The 12267-nt window shown below is 39.2% G+C and overlaps 1 protein-coding gene across 2 annotated transcripts; it reads left to right on the top strand.

The window, feature by feature from the left end:
• The first annotated feature begins 3918 nt into the window (after positions 1-3918).
• Positions 3919-10515, top strand: KLHL31 (kelch like family member 31). 2 transcript variants are annotated; one of them, XM_057414043.1, is made up of 3 exons: positions 3919-4051; positions 6368-7571; positions 9572-10515. In XM_057414043.1, the coding sequence occupies exons 2-3, from the start codon at positions 6400-6402 to the stop codon at positions 10302-10304; spliced, it is 1905 nt and encodes a 634-aa protein (XP_057270026.1). In that variant the 5' UTR covers positions 3919-4051; positions 6368-6399; the 3' UTR covers positions 10305-10515. The 2 variants fall into 2 exon arrangements, with proteins under 2 accessions (XP_057270026.1, XP_057270027.1); XM_057414044.1 differs by having other exon boundaries at positions 3938-4051; positions 6398-7571.
• The last annotated feature ends 1752 nt before the right edge of the window (positions 10516-12267 follow it).

Raw genomic sequence — 12267 nt, 5'->3', positions numbered from 1 at the left:
GTGTGAACTGCACAACTGAAACAGGATCTCTGCCATGGAGGTTACTGAAGGTGAGCATGTCAAGGACTCCAAGATCATTGAGTCCCTCCTAGAAGAAATCCATGGGTTTTTTACTATTTCTGTGGAAGTTAATGTAGATAGTATATAGACACTTTTCACTCCCTAAAGCAGTGTTTGGGGGAAACATTAAAAAGAATGTATCCAGTCTGAATTACAGGGGACTTTTAAGTAGGCAAAATTCTGGTGTTTGCATGTTAGGGTTACTACCCTTGCAAAATAGATCTTATTACAGCTTGGCCCAGTGTATAGCAAATTTACCAGTAGAAAAACCAAAATAGCTGGTAGGGCAATACAGTAGGTAGAGCACTCAGGTTGGATATAGAAAAAACAAATCCAGGTACTTGTTGCAGACTGTTTCTCCAGTTTCCATGCTCGTCTTTTGATTTTACAGAAGTAGTTAACTCATCTTCACAGTGTGTAAAGACTTCATCAACTCTACCCTAAAATCAGCCATCCACAACCAGTTACATTTTCTTTATTTTTCTGTACCTAACAGTATGAAATTACTTCCACAGAGTGGCATTTATGCAGAAGAAATCTTGGAAGATTTCACTGCTAGTGGGGAAGTTCACACCAGCATTATAGTTAAAGTAATCATTGAGTAGGGAAGTTGAGGCTTAGACTGTCATATGGGTTATGTGATCGAAGCTGGGTTTCCCATGAGTTGTTTGAAAGCCTTAATTATCAAGTTACTGGGATGAGAAAAATCTCTTTGCTGCAATTCTGCCCAGTTATTCTGAAATACCATGATTTCTTGCTAGTGGAGAAAAAAAACATTTAAAATCTAAAAAACTTTCCTACAAGAAAAGTGTTTCTAGCTCAGATCTAACTGCAGTATTTTTCATATTGTCATAACTGGCAGAGGGAAGAATTCCAAGTTTACTTGTTCTTCAAAACTGCTGGCCAATGCTGATTGTTACAGGAATTCATTTGTTTGGCATCAGTGTAGGACTCCTGTCAGGACTATCCTAGGATCTTTGACATGCACTACTGCATATTCTTTGGCTGAATGTACACAAAGGGCTTAGAGCAAACAAAGCAGTCATGATCTAAAGCTGAGCCTGAGTTTTGTGAACATCTTCAGCTGACCAAGGTAAAATCTCCATGTGGCCATGCTGTGATGCTTGCATTCCACCAGCAATTCAAAGCATGCTGACTTAAAAAAAAAAAAAAAAAGGCTTTACATTTTCCAGAAAGAGTGCATTAACTGTTGTGCATGGATTATAAAACATGGTCGCAATTGCCTTAAAACCTGTCTGTGCTGATACGAGAACTTTCCCTATTGCTGATTCTGACTTCCCCCCCCTAAAAATGTTAAAACATTACTGCATGAACTGCTACTGCTGCATGGATTGATAGTATTGTGCTTAGTCATTCGCATACACCAGTTGATTATGGAGCAATTACATATTTTTTTTCCCCAAGATTCACTCATACCTAAAACAATACAGCCAGAGAGGCAAAAAAAGTACTACTCCCTCTTGTAACAGAGAGGATAATTCATAATGTCATTCCAAGAACTTAAATCAATATCAAAATGTTTTATAGTAATTAATTTCAATTACATTGGAAAAGAAATAAGCAGAAATGCAAGAGTTTATTTTCAAAAGATAAGGGAAACAATGTTAAGAAAATCTGAAAATTAAAAAACAAATCAACATTTGATTAAAAATGTATCATGATATGCAGCTAATCCTGATACTGGTTATTTTCTGAAAGACTTTCTTCATGTACAAATTAATGGAAAATGGTATGACTAGTTCCAAGATCAGCTTGCATGCCGCATAATGCCAAGTACACTATCAGTTATCCTCTGATCTTGAAGACCAAGTAACTAAAGGTTCAGTGGGTTTTTTCCCTAGCATACAGACAAAGTTTGAGAATTATGGCAGATGTTTGAGAACTGTGGCAGAGATTGCATCAGCGTTAGTACACTGAGATGTTGAGACATGCCCCACAAGATCGTCATTGCTATACTGCATAGCTCAAAGCATGTTCAGTGGTTTCTAGAAATTAGATACTAGTTTTGTATTTTCAGTTGGGATATATCCCCATTGTCATTTGTGTGAGTTTTTTCAACAGTGAATCATATAGGGATGTTGAAACACATTTGTAGAAACTGCATACGACTTACATTTATTTTACAGTGTTCTAGTCAATCTTAAAGGTATGGTATGAGACTTAGAATAATCTTTTATTTTATACAGATCATGGAAGTATATTAATTCTGTAGAATTCTGTAGTGTCCCCTTTATTAAGAAAAGAAAATAAATATTTCTCTGAAAAATGCTGGCTTTTTAGGACATCTTAAAATTATAAAAATTCATAAAAGTAATTCTAAGAACTTCAATATCAAAATGGTTTATAGTAATTAATTTCAGGCATGAAAAGGGAACACTGAGTAACTCAGGTTCACTGGTATGTGTATGTGTGGGAGTCTTGTATTAGAAATATGCCTGTTCTATCTACAAAAAGTAGTTTTTGCAAGTTCTTAAAACTCATGAAGCACAGCAGTGAATATTCTTTGTGTAAAAATCACTGCAGCTTCAAAAAAAGTTAAGTGTCCACTTAAGGAATTTTACAATTAGGTTGAACTGGTAAATTGAAATATATTGAAATGTGTAAAGATGATGATAGATGCCATTCTGCATATTAAATTGGTAGTATATTGAGTTGTATATTTGAGGCAGTAGGAATCTACACATGAGAAAAAAAAATACATAGTATATTAAGGAGAAGTTTCTAAGATATGTTTCAAAATAAGGTTTTATCCTTAATTTTTCACAGCTGTGACCCTATTTTTCATAAGGAAAGCTGGTTACCTTGTTGCTTTTGGGAAGGCTTGGCGCTACATTCCTCTCCTTCACTCATTTCCAGTATCCTTCCCTTCCCGTGCAGTCACTCATTCCCCTTTTATCTCTCCCATAGGATGAAATTCTCCTGTGATGTGGAAGATTTGCTTTATATTATTACTGAGGTTAACTGGCAAGAGGTGGTGGTTATTCTGGTGTATGACATAACACAGAAGTTAGGGTATTCTTGCAAGACAGAAGATCAGAGTTCACATCTCTGCAAATACATCAGGGGATGTGAGTCAGTATCCTTGAAAGCCAGCGCAAGTCTTTATGGAAGCAGTGACCTAAATCCAAGAAATAGGACATGGTTGTGAATCCCCATCAGCTGGTCTCCTTCCCTCTGCCCAGAGTTAAGCACTGAAATCCTAGAAAAGTGAAACTGAAGTGCCAGCTTTTCATTGGCATTTCCTGCTGGTTATTTTACATCATAGAACACTATAATCACACAATATATTGGGTCGGAAGTGATCTTCAGAGATCATCCAGTCCAACCCTCCTGCCACAGGACACCTTCCACTAGACCACATCGCTCAATGCCTCATCCATTCTGACCTTGAACCCTTCCAGGGATGAGGCAGCCACAACTTCTCTGGGCAACTTGTGCCAGTGTCTCACCACCCTTATTGTAAAAAATACCTTCCTTATGTCCAATTTAAACCTGTCCCCCTCCTTGAAAATACTGGCTTTCACCCAGGCACCTAGCTTTGAGGTGGAGAAGCCAGTAGTCCACCCTACACTTACCTGGGACAGTTATTACCTGCTGTGGATCTACGTTCTTCACCTTCCCCTCCCTTTCCTCCCTCATACCTGTGCATTTGGAGGGTCCAAGCTCGTCCCCCCAGTTTCCAGAGGCCAGGCAGCCCAGGGAAGCTGAACTCCTGTAGCTGGGCAGAGACAGGGAGCAAGGCACAGAGAGGAGGGGTTATTTTAAAGAGCACCCAAGTGCAGGCTCTGGTCTCTTTTGCTCACTGTGACAGCAAAGCGTGACACTGGAAACCACAAGCTGGGACTTACCAAGTGGCCTCTGGTCTTTTTTTACTGTATTTCCTCTCTTTTTGTCTTATCATTTTCCAAGGAGGAGGCATTTTCACTGACAGCTTCTTGAACAGCTCTGGGACCACATTTTTCTGAGGAGGGTAAGGGGTTTTTAACTCCTCACTTTGATAGTGTTTAGAAGACACAACATTTTAACGGAGGGGGGAGAGGTTAGTTATTTCAATATACTGTTTTGGGACCTCGAGTGTCCTTTGTGTTGGGTTGTGCTTAAGCTAAAATAAATTAGATGAAAACAAACTGCTATAGAAAACCAAATCATCCAGGGTTTTGTTTTCAAAGTTCAGTAACTTGAATTTATTACAGGATCATTTGATTTGTTTCACAGTTTTTGCATGTCCTGTCACTTGTGTGCTTATACACTAAACTAGCTGGTGACATTTCTGCTGATGGAAAAATGTATTTCAGGAAAAAACTTCGGAGAGTGGACATTTTTGAACAGATAGCTTAAAATGTCATGTATTTAAATGAGCTATGCAATGACACAGTGAGCCAATAAACATTAAATGCTGCATGTATTAAACTTTTTAAGTTACAGGTCTCTAAAAGTATTTAGAACCACAAATATGACTGCCAAAATATATGCTTTTGCCAGCTATAAAGTTGTAGCTATTAATACACAAAGCTGTAACTATGTGGATAGCATGCAAAGACACCCCAAAAGCTGATGTTTTGCTTTATTCTGTGCCAACAAATATACACCACACTTGCAGTAGCACAGGTTTTTTTCAACAAATGTTGTGTTAAACACCGAAGTATACTAAAACACCAGCTGTATCTTCAATTGAACCTGTCTTAAAATGGCAAGCTGCTAGGAGGTTGCTATTCTGGGAGGTGACTCTGATAGGTCTCAACAGATGCAGCTCCTGGAATGCAGCCGGAGCAGGGGGGAGCCGGGCAGCAGCTGACCCCTGCTCTGGCATACAGACGTTTCGGGGATCACAGCTCACGTCAGCGCGGGTTGACACTGACACTTGTGGCACACATGGCCTTCTCCCCAGCCTGCTCGGCACATGGTTATCACCCAGCAGCAGCAGCAAAAAAAGTCCTGGTGCTCATAGGCAGCAATCATTCCTTTCTATAATTAAATTATCATTTTGTTATGTGCTGTGTGCTTAAAGAAAAAAATGATGTGCTGAGGTTCTAGGCTGACATATTACTGAAGTCTTTTTATTAAGTTATCTAAAATCATCCAGACGTTTGTTTTATCATCAAGTAGCATTTCTTCGCATTCTTGTTTTTATGAGTGCAAGGATAACAAAGAAAGTTAGCGTGTATAAATTGTTTTAAAATCAATGGATATACTGGAATAAATGCTATGCTTGAAACTATTTGAATACTTATCTCAGCAATTTTGTTTTAACTGTGTTATTGAAGATCAGTGTATATTTGCATATACATTTATTTGCTAGAAATAGCACCTTTGAAAACTACTGAGGAGCCACCTCAGATTGCATTTGACAAAAACGTGGCTTTTCGTTTCAGCAAGAGCTGGAACTTGCCTAGAGTTGATAGATGTAATTCAAGTATCTGTTCTAACATAACTGTAGAAGAGTAATTCTTATCTTCACAAGTAAGGAACTTGTTTAACATAGGACGTCCTGCTAGAGTTTGCATGGCATTTTTAAAATAGAAGTTAGACACCTCCCTAGACCTCCACAGAATCCTAGAGTAAGACTAATAATTTCAAATTACTGATACTGAAAAGCAAACAAAGTGCACTATAAGCAGAAAGTATTTGTGAATCTGACTTGGGAAACAGAATATCATCAGTCTACAAAATAAAAACTTACAAAAAGCTGGAAGCAATTTGGAGCAGATCCTATATCTAAACTCAAGGTGACATCATACTGAAATTTGCTTTCTCTTCCTGTCTTATCTTGCTTTTTTTTTTTTTTTCTTTAAGCATGTCTCACACTTTTAATATTTTCTGGTCAAATTCTGAGCTAGGCTGTAAGTCAGTACTGGCCTTGGAGTAAGGACGAACAAACTTGGGGGTCCCTATCTTCCCTATGTTTCAGACTAACGAATTCAGCCCTGTTAAATGAATGAACCTGGATGATTTAGACATATATTTATGTAATTTTACACTCTGGCAGACTCATTTTTAGTATTTAACTCTTTGGATGTGGTGATATCAGGTGAATGTTAATTTATGACCTTGTTTTTAAAAAAAAAATAAAAATTACTTGTAGGTGCATCCTTCACAATGTGAGTATTGATTGTTATTAAGAAGCAGCCACACTACAATCTAGGAAAGTGTAATAGTTTTTAGTAAGAGATTATCCTGTGTGTTTTGGTTTATATGCATTGACAAAGGTTAGATTTGTTGCATAATCACATAGCTATTAAATTTCACAACTGCAGTGGAGCCCTAAACATTTTAATTTTATTTTTAGCAAGCTCTTGGCTGTAATATTTCATTGCAGTCATGGCCCCTAAGAAGAAGAATGTGAAAAAGAACAAATCAGATATCAATGAAATGACTATCATTGTGGAAGATGGTCCCCTCAGTAAACTAAATGGCTTGAATGGACTCTTAGATGGAGGAAATGGTTTCAGCTGCATTTCATCTGAAGTTGCTGACCCATTATATAGTCCAAATCTCTTGGAAGGTCTAAGCAGAATGAGACAAGAAAATTTTCTTTGTGACTTGACTATCAGTACCAAAACAAAATCCTTCAGCGTTCATAAGGTCGTGATGGCTTCAAGCAGTGACTACTTTCACAACATTTTAAAGAAAGATCCATCCACTCAAAGAGTGGACCTCAATGATGTATCCCCATTGGGTCTAGCTACTGTTATCACCTATGCTTACACAGGAAAGCTTACTCTCTCACTTTATACAATAGGTAGTATTATTTCCACAGCAATTTATCTGCAGATTCACACCCTTGTAAAGATGTGCTGTGATTTTCTAATTCAGGAAATCAGTGTTGAGAATTGTATGTACGTTGCCAATATTGCAGAAACGTATGGACTAAAAGCAACCAAGGAAGCTGCGCACAAATTCATTAGAGACAACTTCATTGAATTTTCAGAAACGGATCAGTTCTTAAAACTTACCTTTGATCAGATTAACGAACTTCTTGCAGATGATGACTTGCAGTTGCCTTCTGAAATTGTTGCATTCCAGATTGCAATAAAATGGCTGGAATTTGACCAAAAAAGAGTAAAGTATGCTGCCGATCTCTTAAGTAACATCCGTTTTGGTACCATCTCAGCCCAAGATCTTGTCAGTTATGTTCAAACTGTGCCAAGAATGATGCAAGATGCAGACTGCCATAAGCTCCTAGTGGATGCCATGAACTACCATTTGCTTCCCTATCACCAGAATACACTTCAGTCCAGAAGAACAAGGATCCGTGGAGGTTTCAGAGTCTTAGTTACTGTTGGGGGGCGCCCTGCTCTAACAGAAAAGTCTCTTAGCAGAGACATCTTATACAGAGATCCTGAAAATGGATGGAAGAAGCTGAGTGAAATGCCAGCTAAAAGTTTTAATCAGTGTGTCACAGTGATGGATGGATTTCTTTATGTGGCTGGTGGGGAAGACCAGAATGATGCCAGGAACCAAGCCAAGCATGCAGTCAGCAATTTCTGCAGGTAATTGGTTATTTCTTTAAAAGGGATGGAGAGATCTATTCCACACAATGCAGGTAGACAGATTGAGCTGGGGTGGTTTGGGGGAGGTATGGATGCTATTCTATATTAAAGTTTGACCTTATAGCAGCCTTCCAGTATCTGAAGGGGGCCTATAGGGATGCTGGAGAGGGACTCTTCATTAGGGACTGTAGTGACAGGACAAGGGGTAACGGGTTAAAACTTAAACAGGAGAAGTTTAGATTGGATATAAGGAGGAAATTCTTTCCTGTTAGGGTGGTGAGGCACTGGAATGGGTTGCCCAGGGAGGTTGTGAATGCTCCATCCCTGGCAGTGTTCAAGACCAGGTTGGACAAAGCCTTGGGTGAGATGGTTTAGTGTGAGGTGTCCCTGCCCATGGCAGGGGGGTTGGAACTAGGTGATCTTAAGGTCCTTTCCAACCCTAACTATTCTATGATTCTGTGATTCTATGAATGGACAAAAATACTCAGCTGAAGTTATGCAAAAACTTTGGTTGCACATGCAAAGTGAGAAGTGCGGAAAACCAAGAAAACTTACTCTGAGTGGAGGAAGTAAATAGGAACATAAATAGGAAGTTCTGGGATGTTCTAAGGTAACTAATCAGGCAAGGTGAGACATTTTAAATTTCAAGTTCTTCTGATGCCTCACAGAAAATTCTGAAAAACACCTTTTAGGTGTTGTAATCCTGACTTCCTATGCACTATCCACTATATTTTGAACAGCTTTTATAATGCATTTTATATCCTTTATCTTTTTTATTTATCAAGAGATTAGAAACAATGTCATTGTCTCTTGAAGGCTATATTTCTTTTCTAAAGTGTACACCAAATAACAGCTCACTTCTGAAATATTGCAGTTCCTATCTATAGTAATACAAAGTAAATGAATTAAGAACCTTCTCTAGATGAAATTTACCATATCATCTACTTTATCAGAAAAATATGTCACATAAAGAAGATTATGCTGTTGCTCTCCCCATCGTCTGTCTTTAGTCTGTCACAGTCTCAGAAAGAGCTGTGGCTTGGTGCACACCTTGGTTGTGGAGAATCCTCATGGTCCATGGCTGAGTGGGTTCTGCTCCCTGTTCTGCCATTAACCTCAAGCATGTCAAGACACATCAGTATGTCTGTGGATTTACTTTCAGAGCTGCAGATGACAATGCTGAATGGCAGCTAACAATCAGAATTTATTTTCTCATAGTCTTTTTCTCGTGTGATTCTCTCAGTATGCAACAGGAGAAGTATACTGGCCTACTAATGTACGTCACTCAACTTCTTCAGGAGTTATAATTTGCTATTTCTTATTAAATAAGCTAATTTCTTATGTAAATGTCAAGGTCAGAGAATGTTATTTCAGGTAGGAATGGTGTTATAAAGCAAAGATGTTCTTTCTACTTAAATCTTATTCCATATGAGTGACGGGGAAAGAACACTTACCATTTAGAAAGTACTAAAAAGATTCAAGTATAGATCATAGGCTCATAGAATAGTTTAGATTGGAAGAGACCCTCAAAGATCATCCAGTCCAACCGGGCAGCAGTAAGCAGAGACATCTTCAACTAGATCAGGCTGCCCTAACACCTAGCATTTTTTAAAACCCTTTGACTTAATTTTGTCATATTTGCTGCAGGTTTAAACTGCAAAAAATCCCCCTAAAATCTCTACTGTATGTTGAAGTATCTCTTCCCAGTATTCTGATGAGGTTATTGTACACAATCAAATTACAGAAGAGTCAGATTTGCTTAACTGAAATAATAACAGGTTTGAATGATACAGATTTTTTTTTTCCCCAATTAAAAAAGAAATGTATTTGGAAATTTAACTAGGAATACCTGTTTCATTCCACTGGCTTCTAATAGGTTGAATAACTAAATTCAATTTTAGCAACTTTGCTTTTGCAGGAGTACTGGGGCTGAGACGGGACTGGAGAATTTAGCAGAGCGTGTGTAAGAGACAGTTACCCTCTTTTTTTAATGCTTTCAGATATGACCCTCGTTTCAACACCTGGATTCACCTGGCAAACATGAATCAGCGGCGCACCCACTTTAGCCTGAATGTGTTCAATGGCCTCCTTTATGCAGTAGGTGGCCGCAACTCTGAGGGGTGCCTCTCCTCGATTGAGTGCTACGTGCCTGCAACTAATCAGTGGCAGATGAAGGCACCCCTGGAGGTGCCCAGGTGCTGCCATGCCAGTGCAGTGGTGGATGGTCGGATCCTGGTCACAGGAGGTTACATTAATAATGCTTACTCTCGCTTAGTGTGCATGTACGACCCCAGCAAAGATAGCTGGCAGGATAAGTCCAGCCTCAGCACCCCAAGGGGGTGGCACTGTGCAGTGTCCCTTCTGGAGAGGGTCTATGTCATGGGTGGGTCTCAGCTGGGGGGGCGAGCTGAAAGGGTCGATGTACTCCCTGTGGAGTGTTACAGTCCTTACACAGGGCAGTGGAGTTACATGGCGCCACTTCAAACTGGAGTTAGTACTGCTGGCGCCTCCATCCTTAATGGGAAAATTTACTTAGTGGGTGGCTGGAATGAAATTGAAAAAAAATACAAGAAGTGCATTCAGTGCTATAACCCAGATCTCAATGAATGGACAGAGGAAGATGAGCTGCCTGAGGCCACTGTGGGTGTATCCTGTTGTACCATATCCATGCCCAGCACCAAGACGAGGGAGTCCAGGGCCAGCTCAGTCTCTTCTGTCCCAGTCAGTATTTAAATACGGGTCTAACCAGCAATATGTAAAAATGTTTACCAGCACAGCAGTATAATTAACCCTTTAAGTAGCATTTTTGTGCTTACATGGGAAAAAATAATTGGCTTTGCAAAAGTTTTAACAGTGCAAATTGACAAATTTTCATGGTCATGCAGGTGGTATGAAACAGCATATTAGGGTTAAGATTAATTTCTTAGTAGGAAGAGAGAGTTAACCCATAATCCCATAAATGCAGACTTTCATTCTCTTCCTGACTTTACCACTGACTTACTGTACTATCTGTAGCAAATCATTTAATTTCTTTGTGCCTTGGTTTCCTCACCTGTAAAATAGAGATAAACTTGCTTTAGAGAATTGTTGAGAGGCTTTTTAAATACTAAGTTTTCAATGCTTTCAGAACCCCAAATGGAAGTCAAATATTGCTGGTAATAAATCTCAACATACATCAGAAATGTGCCATGTCTTCATAAAATTGATCAGGTTTGTGCTTTTCTAAACACCTTTTATTTTGACAAATGGAAGTTAAAAAAATAGCATATGGCATGTGCATATTTTCCTCCTGGGCCAGTGGTATTCACAAGAAATTTCTCAAAACATTTTCTCCTTCAGAAGTTAGATCCCATGAGATTTAATTCTCATATCTAATGCTGTGCCATGACTTTCAAGATCTGAATCCAACAAAACCCACCTTAGTTCATGAAAGCGCTATGGGCCAGCCCCAAGGGCTGTCTTGGGTGCCAGACTGCTTTCTTGACCTCCACGTGTACATCAAGGAACAGATCACCTCCTCCTCATGCCAGGCAGACTTTCCTGTCATTACAGTATGTCTTCAGTATGTCTTCTCCTGTTCCTACTCATCTATGTAGGAATGTACCTGTGGCTTTTCTTCTCCTCTAGGAAGGTCCTCACCAATACAAGGAGCTAGGAACTGCCACAGCAGAGGCAAAACCTGGAAGCTGAGTTCATACCAGTAGGCACCAAGGGCTAATGGTGTCTGAGCTTGGAGCAGATGCACAAAGCCTCTCTGTTACCCAGTATTATTCTGGCAAATAACAGTGGAATGAGGAACAAAGATGGAATAAAGACTGCAGGATTTGCCTTTAAGGATAGGATATGTGAGGGAAACAGCAAATCGTGAAAACTGGATGAAGTTAAATAAACTTTCCTTAATAGGAACAAAGAGATACCTTAACACCTTTCTTACCAGGTGTAGGCACTACATTACCCAAAGTAATCTCCTCCTAAGTATACCAGTATGTGTCTCCTTTTGAAGCCTTCAGCCCCATTTATGGAGGTTTTATTCACATTTATCCAAAGGCTAGACTAATGGTGTGCCTGTTGAAGTCTGTGAAGTTCTCCCAGGGAGTACAGAGAAGTCTTTGCTCAACTTAGATTACTTTTCAAGAACTTTTCTTCCTAAATTCAGCATGTAGTGGGGGAATTAAGCATGAAACCTAATCCTATTCCCTTAGCCAGAGAGATATGCAGCCTGTAATGTCCCCTGAGAATCTGATACTAAAGGACTGCTGTCAGCACGAAATGTCTACATCCTTCTGTTTGGGAAGGAAAGAAGCAATACAAGGAACTATAATGATTTAATGTAAGTAAAAGGGTAGAAGTTCACTGTCCTTAACATATTCATAGAGGCTTCACATGCAGTTTCGTCATATTATCTTTGATACCTCCGGGCCCTGGTGTCAATGAGAAGGCATGCTTTTAGCAATATTTATAAGGCAGCCAAATTTTTATCTCATTTGCAAAAGGGGAATGCTATAAAATTGTCTGTAAACACAGATGTTGTTGAGGCAACCATCCTCAGGACTTATGCTCTGCTCTTTGTAGCTTTGTCACAGCTACATATTGAGCATCAGCATGAGCATGACACAGTATTAGAGATGAAGTAATTCACTCTGTCAGTTGAGATTAAACTCCATGGTACACAGTCCTGTTTTCCAGTTCTAACTTA

This window comes from Pezoporus wallicus, unplaced genomic scaffold, assembly GCF_028554395.1.
Source record: "Pezoporus wallicus isolate ANWC-B61680 ecotype Strahan unplaced genomic scaffold, APGP_CSIRO_Pwel_v1 contig_6428, whole genome shotgun sequence".
NCBI classification, from domain to species: domain Eukaryota; kingdom Metazoa; phylum Chordata; class Aves; order Psittaciformes; family Psittacidae; genus Pezoporus; species Pezoporus wallicus.
Note: the sequence above shows the minus strand (reverse complement) of the source record. Positions and strands in the feature narration are given on the sequence as shown.

Excerpts from the sequence above, each read along its gene's own strand:
- KLHL31 (XM_057414043.1), top strand. The coding sequence starts at position 6,400 with ATGGCCCCTAAGAAGAAGAATGTGAAAAAGAACAAATCAGATATCAAT. Across the intron at positions 7,572-9,571 it reads GCAGTCAGCAATTTCTGCAG|ATATGACCCTCGTTTCAACA; the intron begins GTAATTGGTTAT and ends TAATGCTTTCAG.